The following is a 12,768-nucleotide window of genomic DNA, read 5'->3' as shown; positions in this document are numbered from 1 at the left end:
GCAGTCAGAATGAGGAGAATTAGCGTGACAGGGCACACAGCTTCTTGGAGAGATGTCTGCTCCCTCCTATCTTCCATATTGTTTCACTTCAGACAGCTGGGATTGATCCTCTCCAGGCAAGCCTTCCTGTGTGCCATGCTCAGCTTCTAGCTCACTGCGGGAAGGAAGCCAAGGTTATTCAGCTTACTCAGCATCATGGGGACATTGAGTGAAAGAATTTCACCCCATGTCCTCTCTGCTTTCATCCAAGGAAGGAAGAGGAGTCTGATATGCATTTTTCCCCAGAAAAAAAGAGCATCCTTGTGAGCAGATGAGGAATATGTGTTTCTGTTGACTGTACATGTTACTGGCATAGTTACAGAAGTTGTTTTTTTCTCCCTTTATAGCTGAAGAAACTTGCTTTGACAAATACACTGGATCCACTTACAAAGTAGGGGAGACTTACGAGCGCCCCAAGGACTCCATGATCTGGGACTGTACTTGCATTGGAGCTGGACGTGGGAGAATCAGCTGCACCATTGCCAGTACGTAACCGAGAGCCTCTTGCTGGACCTGTTGTTCCTTACTGTGATGTTTTGGGAGCAACTTATACCATTTTCCTAGTGCCCATTAGCTGGAGTTGAGGGGCACATGTGTTAATCCAAAGCCTGTTACAATATTGGAACTGTCAGACCATGACCCTTATACATACATTTGCACAGCCCAATTCCTCTTTCACTCGAGGCAGAGTGTTGTGTGTGTAAACATAGTCCAAAAATTACTCTGAGTGTCCAGTCGTGCAGGTTAATACAATTACTCTGCACGAAAGTGCGTTTTATCTTCACAAGCCCATTTATGAAAGTAGTTTTTTTGACTGGGAAAAGGAATGAGGGTCTGCTCTGCAGCTGGTGAGTCAGAATAACACCACCAGCCTTAATGAGACTAATCTGAATAAATGATAATAATTAAATACTACCTGAGAGCCAGTCCGCTGTCCTCCAAAAACGTCATGCCAATGCTTGTCCCTGAGGGAGCTGGGATTTGATATCCAGACACCAGCTCAATGTGTTTCTGCAACTGCTTTTTCACCGGCCTGACTTTCCTCTTGTTCCTCCCTCTCTTCCTTTGTCCTTTCTCCCAGCTCTCCCTTTTATGTCTCTGTCTGTCTTGAAATCCTTTCCTTATTGAGTCACAGAGTGGTTCACAATTTCCCTTCAGTTCATAATTAGACTTTGAGCACAGATGAAGATCGCTGTGTGTCAGGACTTTCAGACTGAGATTTGAAAGTCCCCGAGGCACCTTTTGAGAGAAGTCTTGTTCTTAAAAGTATCCAGTTTCTTGTTTAAGACACGCATACTGATCCCAGTAGCTTTGCCACAGAGGATTCGGAAGCCAGCCATCATTATGGCATGGAAAAAGAAAAAAACATTGAATCCAACAAGTAGAGCTGAAGTTCTTCTGAATTTAATGTCATTTTATTGGGCAGGGATGGCAAGTGTTGTAAGAAAAGAGCGAGTAAGGAAATTACAAACATAAGAGCAGTCTTGTTTCGTCATTGTCAGCCTGGTTTAGAGCTCACTGGAGAGTCTCAGTGACTGCAACTGGCTTTGAATCAGTCCTTATGACTTTTAGATTCTTTGCTTTCATAAATGAGCCAAAGAAGCATTTTAGAAGCTCCTAATAAACGACCAGATGCACATTGCCCTTTTTTTTCCTTGGAAGAAGACCCTGGGTTTGCAAACTGCTCTTCACCACGTTTCCCTTCCTGAGGTTGGGCCAGGCAGCGGGTCTCGACTGCCTCAGGATGGAGGGCTTTCCAGGGCCGCGCTTCCCAACCCAAGAGGACCGTTGTCCCACCGAGGTGTCACATCAAGTACCTCCTTATTCCCCACGTCCCTCAGCCACAGCGAGACCTGAGGCTGGAGGGGGCAGCGGCTATGACTTGCTCCACTCCTTCTCCTCCACCTGCACCCTGGCTTGATCCCCTTTGCTCCTGGTTTGGTGACCCTCGCCTCGTCCCCACAGTGCTGCCCCGCGTGCGGTCCCTCACCTCAGCCCCCTTTCTCCCACTGCAGACCGCTGCCACGAGGGTGGCCAGTCCTACAAGATCGGCGATACCTGGCGCCGGCCGCACGAGACCGGTGGCTACATGCTGGAGTGCGTCTGCCTGGGCAACGGGAAGGGCGAGTGGACCTGCAAGCCCGTGGGTAGGTGGCATGGCCCCTTCATCTCCCCAGGGTGTACAGCCCTTCCCTCTTGTCTTCCAGGAGGCTGTCTCTGGTACAAGTAGCAGTTACCATTACAAAAAGTGGAATATTTTGATTGAAGCTAACGTAGAGCTAAATTTCATCTAAGTAATGGTATTTTTCAAAAGTTAGAATGTCCTCCTAATAGTATGATTTTTTTTTTTTTTTTCAAACGGTGTTTTCCAGACACTGTTCATTATTTGGAGATAAGAATATCTTAAATCTGCTCTGTGCTGAACGGATGTGTCTTCTGTAAACACCTCTGTTTGCAGTTTTTCCCCACCTCAAGTGTAAGGTCAGGCAGAGCTGGAGCCAACTCCAAATTAGCAAGAGATTTGACCATCGTGGAGTTCATAATAACATTAAAATTAGTGCTTGGAAAGTAATAGAATATGTATAGGATTTCTGGGAGATTTTATACATATGCATGTAAGTGGGAAATATGTTCTGTAACCAGCTATTGACTCCCTGCATGTGACTGATGGAGATCGCTCCCTTGTGCTGGCCAGGCCTGATAAAGGGTATTTGCTTTCTAAAACTCCAAAGTGAGTTTTAGAGTTTATTTGCCAGCATTTTTGATATCATCTCCACACGGGAGAGCCCTGGGCAGACTCTTGTCCCCTTCCCTCTTGCAGCCGAGCGATGCTACGACAACACAGCTGGAACATCCTACGTGGTGGGTGAGACCTGGGAGAAGCCGTACCAGGGCTGGATGATGGTGGACTGCACCTGCCTGGGCGAGGGCAGCGGTCGCATCACCTGTACCTCCAGGAGTAAGTGCTGGCTGTTCCCTTCTATTCATCTTATTCGTTCCTCAAATCTGTCCTGCACCGCAAAGAAAATGTGTTCTTTTTTTCCTGCTCTGTTGCAAGCAGCAGTTGTTTTAAAGAGATGATTTCTGCCCTGTGTGGGGTTTTAGAGAGGTGATATTCACTTGAAAAGGGGTGGGAAAGGGACCCCTTTGGGGTGAGAGGGGAGTGTTCCCACCATCTTGTTCCATTTGCAAACTGGGGTGGGAAAGGGACCCCTGTGAGGTGAGGAGGCTCCATTTCCCACCTCCTATTGCATAGAATCACCAGGTTGGAAGAGACCCACCGGATCATCGAGTCCAACCATTCCTATCAGTCACTAAACCATGTCCCTTAGCACCTCGTCCACCCGTCCCTTAAACCCCTCCAGGGAAGGTGACTCAACCCCCTCCCTGGGCAGCCTCTGCCAGTGCCCAATGACCCTTTCTGTGAAAAAAATTTTCCTAATGTTCAGCCTAAACCTCCCCTGGAGGAGCTTGAGGCCATTCCCTCTCGTCCTGTCCCTTGTCACTTGGGAGAAGAGCCCAGCTCCCTCCTCTCCACAACCTCCTTTCAGGTAGTTGTAGAGAGCAATGAGGTCTCCCCTCAGCCTCCTCTTCTCCAGGCTAAACACCCCCAGCTCTCTCAGCTGCTCCTCATCAGGCCTGTTCTCCAGCCCCTTCACCAGCTTTGTTGCTCTTCTCTGGACTCACTCTGGGCTTTTCATCCTTGTGTGGGAAATGGACCCCTCTGGGGTGAAAGGGAAACGCTCCAGCCTCCCATTTGCAGCCTGGGCTGGGAAGAGGATCCCTCTGGGGTGAGAGGGGAGCATTCCCACCTCCCAGTTGCCACTTACATCCCTGGGGACACCCCAGAGAGAGCTGGTGGGGTCTGTTCTGGTGACAGGCTGGCTGGATTATTTGGGGTCGTAAACCTTTTTCTCAAAAATCAGATTAAGAAACCCGCAAGCCGGTTGAGCCGGAGTTGTGCATCCCCCTGGACGTCAGGGGAATTGTTTTGTCTACAAAATGGCGGAGGGTTTGCCCTCATATGTCTGTTTCTGTTTGTTTTTTAAGTAGCCTCCTGAGGTAGAATTAGGTCCTTCAAGAGAAATAGTTACCTGCTCCAACGGCAGGATCTGCCAGATTAAAAGATCTTCTTATTTTTTTCTCTTTATTCCGGTTTTTTATATATATATTAGCTAAAACAGTTTGTTTTTTCTCTTTATTCCTGTTTAATATATATTGGCTCAAGCAGGGGGTTGTTTTTTCTCTTTATTCCTCTTTAATATATATGTTGGCTCAAACAGGGGGTTGTTTTTTTTCTTTATTCCTCTTTAATATATACGTGAGCTGAAACAGGGTTTTTTTGTCTCCTTGTTAGCTTTTCCCACCATTTTCTCTTCAATGTAAGCAGCTTCAGCAGGAGAGGCTTTTACTTTTTACATCATTGAAGGGTATTACCATAAATATTCCTTTTTATTTCTATTTGCAAAGCAAAAGGGGTTTTTAAAAGCCCAAATCTCACTTGTTTAGGGCTTCTAAAATCCAAAATCTCACTTGTTTCTCTACCTTTAGTCCCAGTTTTGGTAGGAGCAAGCTCCTTTGTGGAGCCATCATGCTTTACACCAGGTTGCCTCAAGAAAGTTTCTTTGTTATGCAAGGTTTGAGGACTCTTCTGGAGCCTTTAAATCCGCCTCATATTCAGTTGCCTCGGGGCACAGAGATAATGGGTTTCTGCTGATATCAACAGCAGACCTGTAAAGAACTAAAACACAAAGGAGGGTTGGGATTAAAACTGAAGATCTGGAGAAACTTGGTCAAGAAATAAGCTGTAAAAATCAAACCAGCCTTGACAATATTAAGTCTGTTAAAAACGCATGGGGAAAAATCATTAGCTGTCAAATAGGAATGAGTAAAACAGAATGTGTTGTTTGTGAATTTTGGAGGAGTTATTATTACTAATAAAAATTATTTGGCAGTATCTCTCCTCCCATAACTCAAGTCTGCGCTGTTGTATCATAGGGGAAATTGCAATATAATGACCTGTTCATTTTTCATTTTGTTTTCCAAATATAATCGAGTAGAGAAATTCAAATTTATGGATGTAAAATGATAGCTGTAGCCCACAGACTGGCATTACACTTCACTATGTGCTGCTCTTAAATATCTTTTATGGCCAGCGCTTTCCAGAACCACAGATGATTTTTGGGGGGGTGTTTCAGCTTTTCATTGTCTCACTCGAGAATCTGTCTTGAGAATCCACAAGACAGATTTTTTTTCTTTTTCTTTCACATCTGCCAAGTTACATTATGAATACCTCACCAGTTTACCACTCTTCTGGCAAATGCTCTCTTTTTGCTCATTTTAACTCCTACGAATTAGTAATGCGTTTTCCACGTTCGTGTTCTATCCCATGTGCTCTTTCAGTGGCAGTCTGGCATGAAGCATATGTCCTTCCACAGTTCTTCATAAATCCCTGTTCATTGATCCATGATTATATTTGAGCCACTGTATCAAGTTGCCCTTGAATGAGAAGGTAAAATGTTGTAATGGAAGAAGAGCTAGTTAATCCATGTGGATCTGGCATCCAGACAAAAGTAGTTTGTTATGCTGTCCTTTGAACCCATTTACACAATTCGTCAGGGGCTGTGGGCTATTAAAGACAACAGGGAGATTTAGAAAGTCTAATATTCTGGGTACGACATGAGCAGCTTATATGAACTTTGCTGGCAGCTTCACGCACACTTCTTTTTGGAAGAAATGGAATTTAACATATATTTAATGTACAACCTCAAATAAGTGTTAGTTTATTCCAGCTGAAGTAAAGCTCCAAACTTGAACTGTACCCTGTGTGTGGCTTAAAATGACCCAGCATCAAGCAATTCTTCTTCAAAAATATTTTTTAAAAAGGGTATTAGAACAGCTTAAGCTTTGAAGGTGTACGTTAGACAGAATGAGCTTACAACAGCATTAAGAGTAAAAAGCAAGAATGCTTTTAATCCAGGATATGCTTTTTAACATTGATTTTGAACATAGCCAACCATATTGACACTGTTATGCTAGTTTTTATGAAGGCTACGAAGTGAAATCCCAGTTCTGGATGTATATGGCAGTTTTCCCTTTGAGTAAAGAATTTTTAGGTGCTTTCTCAGCTGATGCAGTTTAATGCAGGCTTTAGCGCATGTAGATCTTGTGCCAGTGGGCTACAGAAAATGAGGTGGGTTTTCAATAAAGGCTTCAAGCTATCAGCTCGTTTGATAATGTTGGTGGTTCAGTTCTATAGACTGCACGGTGAAACCGCCCAATGCAGAACGAGCTAACAGTCGTGTTCCTCATACAGATAGGTGCAATGACCATGACACCAAGACGTCCTACAGAATTGGAGACACCTGGAGCAAGGAGGATAACCGTGGAAACTTGCTTCAATGCGTCTGTACCGGGAATGGCAGAGGTGAATGGAAATGCGAAAGACACACCTCCCTGCATACGACTAGCACTGGTAAGTGGGGCATCGCGTTGTGTAAGGTAGGGGAGTGGACAAGGAACGGCACATTTTGAGTGTCTAGGACTTGGTGCTGAATTGTGTCATCCTAATTCAGGCATCTAGGAGTCCTGTCAGGGAAAGAGTGCAAACAGAGAGGGTCAGAGTCCAGGAGATGCTTCTTTTTGGTGCATGTGTAGATAAGGTTAAATTCTACCTTGTTTCCAAGGAAAAATGAGGCTTGCACATGCAGATGTCGTTGCCTGCATGGTCACGGTGCAGTAAATCACATCTAGGGCTGTGCATCCACAGGAACTATCCACTAGCTTTGTTGTGGAAGCATGGCATGGCATTTCAAGTTAATGTTTGAACTTTATGTGTTTGCCTCAGGGTAATTTTGTTGAAATGTCCTTAATTTAAACTCCACTGAGACCATCTGGTTTCTTTGACAAGATAAATACACCTGTTAATGGTTGAGCTTTAAAAACCAGAGAAGTCGAGGAATGCGTGCAATGCTATTTAATATATGTGCATTAGGTAGGCCGTAATTTTGGTGTGAAGTATTACCTGCTTTATAGGTAGCATATATTTTCTGCACAAGGTTTGTTAAATTCTTCAGTTTCTAAATTATTTCTTTGTCATTTCAAGGATCGAGATTTCCGTTTGGTAAATGTAAAGTAAAACTTCTCTTCTCCTGCAGTACCTAAGCTGAATTTTTCTTAGTAGATGACTTTTAACTGCTTGATACCAGCTGGCTGATTTCAGACTCAAAGAAGGTCTAAATTTCAAAATGCACAAAGATTTAAGGATGCCAGTATTTTGTTTCTGTTTATTTCCCCTGTTTCAGCAGAGCTGCCTTTGTGGATATTCCTTTGGGAATCGTTAACAAAAACTCCCATGATGTACACAACAAGCCTCTTTGTCTTCAGTATTATTCCAAATGATAATGCACCACAACCTTTGCTTAAAAATTCCAGAGTAAATGAACACCTATGCCTTTTACTTTTTTTCACTGAAAAATTCAGAATTAATCTTTTCTGCGTTGTCTTCCTTGGTACTTCTCTGTTGTTTTGTCACTGATCGTGATTTTTCTATTCTAGAATTCCTTTGACTAAAAATTGTTTTTCCAAATTTTTTAACAATTCCTGTGAAAAGCAGTTGATGCTCTTAATCCTTTCTAAAGCTGCTGTACGGTGGTAGAAACCAGAGGCTATCATTAGCAGAACTGAGAGCTCTTATTTTAATTTTTAATTTTGCTTGAGCAGAATAATTAAAATCATAAAATCAGAGAATAGGTTTTGGTTGGAAGGCACCTTAAAGCTCATCCAGTTCCAACTCCCCTCCCATGGGCGGGGACACCTGCTACTGGATCAGGATGCTAAAAGCCCCAACCTGGCCTTGAACACCTCCAGGGATGGGGCAGCCACCACTGCTCTGGGCAACCTGGTCTGGGGTCTCCCCACCCTCAAAGGAAAACATTTCTTCCTCAGATCTCATCTCAATCTCTCCTCTTTCAGCTTAAAATCATTCCCCCTCATCCTGTTCCTGCACTCCCTGATCAAGAGCCCCTCCCCAGATTTCTTGTAGCCCCTTCAGGTACTGGAAGGTTGCTATGAGGTCGCCTCGGAGCCTTCTCTTTTCCAGACTGAACAACCCCAACTCTCTCAGCCTGTCCTTGTATGGGAGGTGCTCTAGCCCTTGGATCATCTTTATGCCTTCTCTGGATTCGCTCCAACCGATCCATGTTTATAGAATATGTTTAGGGAAGCTAAGAGAGTCGTGCCTTCGGTCTGATGGAGTGCCTTATGTTTTATTATATCAGCATTTAATTGAAGCATTCTGTTCTTTAGCTTTGCTTGTAACACCTCATTTCTCTCCTGTGTTCTGCTGCAGGATCTGGCTCTCCTAGCTTCACGAATGTGCAGACTGCCTTGTACCAGCTCCAGCCTCAACAGCCCCAGCCTCAGCCGTATGGCCAGTGCATAACCGATAACGGAGTGGTGTACTCGGTGGGCATGCAGTGGCTCAAGACACAGGGCAGCCAGCAAATGCTTTGTACCTGCCTGGGCAATGGAGTCAGCTGCCGGGAAATAGGTATGAGTTTGTGTTTATAGAATCATAGAATCACTAGGTTGGAAAAGACCCACTGGATCATCGAGTCCAACCATTGCTATCAGTCACTAAACCATGACCCTCAGCACTTCACCCACCCGTCCTTTAAACACCTCCAGAGAAGGTGACTCAACCCCCTCCCTGGACAGCCTGTTCCAGTGCCCAGTGACCCTTTCTGTGAATTTTTTTTTTCCTAATGTCCAGCCTGAACCTCCCCTGGTGGAGCTTGAGGCCATTCCCTCTTGTCCTCTCCCCTGTCACTTGGGAGAAGAGGCCAGCACCCTCCTCTCCACAACCTCCTCCCAGGCAGCTGTTTAGTCCCTGTTCAGTCCAGTGAAATCTTTGAGACTGTCTGTGGTTTGTTTTCGAAGCAGAATCCTTTTGTGTGTGTATCAGAAATGTCCTCTGTAGAAGACATACTGAGAAAAGGTGCAAGGGCTGAAGATAGAGTTGGTTTGCTTATTTGAAGCCTGGTTCTGTAGGGCAGAAACGTTTCCCAGTGAGTTATATATAACCTGCTGAGGGAAAACAGAGCCCTTGGGGAGCGGCATTAATAACCTTATTCAAACTGAGCTGCAATAATATATGTTTGGAAAAGAATGTAAAAGAATGTCACAGCTGTGGGGCTAAGCTGTTTGTTGGTGTGTGTTGGCCCAGATCCATGGCAGTCAGTGTGAGTTTGTGTCAACCGGTGCTTTGGCCCAGAGGGGCTGTGGCTCTTTTAGAGCCTTAAGATTTGGAGATTGCTTTAGGCCAGAGTCTAACGCTGTGATTTGTTTGTTTTAAAGCCGTGACCCAAACGTACGGTGGCAATTCTGATGGAGAGCCCTGTGTTCTGCCTTTCACCTATGATGGGAGGACTTTCTATTCCTGCACCACTGAAGGACGAACAGATGGGCACCTCTGGTGTAGCACCACTTCCAACTTTGAGCAGGACAAGAGATACTCCTTCTGTACCGAGCAGAACGGTAAGTTCTCCTCAGAGGGTCTTCACGTGCCTGTGACCCTTGTGCACACATGGAGGAAGGAGCAGAGAACAATTCCAGCAGTCTGGAGGGACTCTGACATGCCTCAACAGCAAGGCAGTCCTGTGAATGGAGGGCTGCCAGGAGTCAGGGCACTTCTGTGATCTTGGCACCTTTAGAGGGTGCTCAGGGTGATCCAGGTGTTGCTTTTGAATCCTGTTCTCTCTCCTCTGATCTGACCCTAGAATACTAGTGCTTTGTCAGGATGAAACTTTGGCCCAAAGGATAATCAGACTTCGCCTTTGCTTGGCTGAATTGCTAGAAAAATGCCCATATTAGGCTGTGAAGAAGAGGATATCCATGGAGCACAGTCTGTGCAGTCCTCTGTCACTCCCTCCATCATGACTATCCCGCCAGGTTGCCATATATAGCAGCAATCTTAATGTGATTTGTGATCACTGATCAAGAGCTGGCGTGTGACTAATGCGGCAGCATTCCCTCTTCTCTGGGGATGGTTCCCTTCACAGCACAGATCTACCTGTGTGGTTGTTCTTCCTGGGAAGCCCATCAGATATCCGTGGAATGGAATCCAGGCAGCTTCTCTGGGGTCTGACCTAGGAGACAATTTTTCACATTCCAATGTGAAAATCCTGCTCCTTAGACTGCACTGACTTTTTACTTTTGTACTCTGTTCTACCTCAGTAGTTATTTATCATAAAAGTGAAGCCTTTCTCTGCAGCATGTATAACGTTTGCTGATATCCACAAGTTGAGGATGCCCTGGAGGTATATAAGGCCAGACTGGATGAGGCTTTGAGAAACCCAGTCCAGTGGAAGGTGTCCCTGCCCATGGCAGTGGGATTAGAACTGTGGATGATCTTTCAAGTCACTTCCAACCCAGAAACCCAAACAATAAAATCCACTATCCCTGGCTGCGCGCACATTCTTGTTTCAGTGAGGCTTCTTGTGCTGTAGGGAATGAGAAATATCAGTATGGAAAAACCTCAACAAATGCCTTCTTTTTCCCCATTATTTGTAAAAGAATTGCTCAAGAGGTGCATACTTCAGGCAGGTTACAGCTCTCTTTCCGCTGCTGCTTGCAAAACATGAGGCTTCCGACCTGCAGAGTCCTGTTATACGTGACTGAATTGTAACCCTTCCGTGAGGGGTGAGGGTTTACATTAAGGCGAAGGGCACAATTGGGTAACAGCCTCAGTGAGATACTGCAGGTGTGCTGAGAACTGTGAGTTTATTTGATTACCTAGGCCTTGGCTAAAGGGCCTGCAAAGCCTCTTCCCAAACACAGTAAACGCTGGTTTTCCCGGTTTCCGAGGAATTCCCATAGCGAGATCCTCAACTCCTTACAAAGCAATGTTTGAACTGAATTGACCTTGTGCAAGGCTTGTGTTTCCAGATCTGAATTAATTAAAGCCAAGAAAAGAGGCCCATGGATAATATACAGGGTACATGTGGGAAAAAAACAGTACTAATGGTTTGGTTTTAAAGCTCTTTCCTGCATGCTAAGGGTGAGTGCAGGCTTGATTTGCATCTGTTTTCTTTCCAGTTTTGGTCCAGACACGTGGTGGCAATTCCAATGGTGCTCTGTGCCACTTCCCCTTCCTGTACAACAACCGCAACTACACTGACTGCACTTCGGAGGGACGGAGAGACAACATGAAGTGGTGCGGAACCACCAAGAACTACGACGCTGACCAGAAGTTTGGTTTCTGCCCTATGGCTGGTAAGGCTAAGAACTGTAAAGTGATCGTGGAATACCTGTAAGTGGTTGTTTGAGCTGGAAAGTAAAGAGCTGTCTGTCATTGGGCAGTTGTTGACGTCTTCTAGTGAGCCGCATCCCAGCCCAAAATCCTTTAAGGCATTTCCAAAGTTTTGTTTTGTCCCTTTTTCCCCTCTAATCATGTCTAGCAGAGACACGGGCAAGGCCAGAAGGCAGTTTTCTGGTACAAACTGGTGTAAATCTGTTAGAGAGCATTGGAGTGCAGTTTTTTATCTTGCATCTGCCAACGCTTCACCCTCATGGCTCATCACTTCCTCTTGCCTAATCTATGGTTAGGAATAAATCTGTACTTCTCATATCACTGTGTTACCCTGAAAAGAGCGGTCATGTCAAAATCCGTATTGTGGTCCGTTCCTACAATCTGTGCGCCTCTGTGATGTCAGGAGGGGCCATGTGGGAGGGAATGTGGCTACCAGTTCTTAAATGAAAGGCCTTTGGTACCTAGTGGCAGTGTAGCATCACAGTCCTTAAGCAGCTCTTGGAACACAGGGGTCTTCACGTGGCTATGTCCAGAGGTGTGTGTGTAATGAGAACTGACTCTTCCACACAGCACCCCTTGGACATTGTACAGAAGCTATTCCTAGTAGCTTTCAAATGAGAATTAAAATTAATGAACCCCTACAAGGGGGTCTGTGCTTAGAAAATGTCATCACCCAGCAAAAATGCTATCAAAATTGGGTGCAGATGCAGAAAACACTACACACTATGAAGGGGTGTTGCTCTCAATATCTTGTTAATACTGGCTCCATAAAACATCCTCTTGCTTTCTTCTCAACCAGCCCATGAAGAAATCTGCACAACCAACGATGGTGTCATGTACCGTGTTGGGGACCAGTGGGACAAACAACACGACATGGGCCACATGATGAGATGTACTTGTGTAGGAAATGGCCGCGGAGAGTGGACTTGCATTGCATATTCCCAGCTCAGAGGTACGGATTTCCATCTTGATGTCACCACTTATGTCCAGGTGTTTGGGAAGTGAGAGAAATTTGTTGTTTCTCGCATCATTTTGAGTTAGCCCAGGCTGAAAAACTGTATCGTCAAGCATTTCTTTGGTGTCTGAAGAGAATCAGAGGAGTTATGTGAAGTTCCTGTGTTATTTATGTGCTGGAAAAGTACTATTTGAGCCTTTCCAGGCTAGCAATCAGAGGCAAACCTGGATTACCTTAATCAGTAGGTACCCTACCTCCTTTCGTCCACATTTAGGATCAGTGCCCTGTGACTTTGCAGTGAGCTCAGCAGAGGCACCCATCTCCCTCAAGAACAGACGAAACCCCAGACAAGTCTGAAGCTTGAATGCAGAGCCGTCTAATTTTATTGTTCTGCAATGAGATTTTCAATTCTTCTTTGTTGGATTAGCCCTTTGCTGGCTAATCTATATGAAAAGTTGGCAGG

At 45.1% G+C, this 12,768-nt stretch overlaps 1 protein-coding gene across 1 annotated transcript in view; it reads left to right on the top strand.

Annotated features, from left to right (window-relative positions):
- FN1 (fibronectin 1) overlaps nucleotides 1–12,768 on the top strand; it is a 263,549-nt gene that overhangs the window by 208,419 nt on the left and 42,362 nt on the right. Inside the window, exons 4-11 of the mRNA XM_069860514.1 lie at nucleotides 387–524; nucleotides 2,055–2,186; nucleotides 2,861–2,998; nucleotides 6,356–6,514; nucleotides 8,390–8,590; nucleotides 9,397–9,576; nucleotides 11,137–11,313; nucleotides 12,150–12,302. Of these exons, the coding sequence (XP_069716615.1) occupies nucleotides 387–524; nucleotides 2,055–2,186; nucleotides 2,861–2,998; nucleotides 6,356–6,514; nucleotides 8,390–8,590; nucleotides 9,397–9,576; nucleotides 11,137–11,313; nucleotides 12,150–12,302 (1,278 nt within the window). The remainder of the gene's footprint in view (nucleotides 1–386; nucleotides 525–2,054; nucleotides 2,187–2,860; nucleotides 2,999–6,355; nucleotides 6,515–8,389; nucleotides 8,591–9,396; nucleotides 9,577–11,136; nucleotides 11,314–12,149; nucleotides 12,303–12,768) is intronic.

Source organism: Phaenicophaeus curvirostris, chromosome 7, assembly GCF_032191515.1.
Source record: "Phaenicophaeus curvirostris isolate KB17595 chromosome 7, BPBGC_Pcur_1.0, whole genome shotgun sequence".
NCBI lineage: Eukaryota > Metazoa > Chordata > Aves > Cuculiformes > Cuculidae > Phaenicophaeus > Phaenicophaeus curvirostris.
This window is presented reverse-complemented; position numbering and strand designations above follow the sequence as displayed.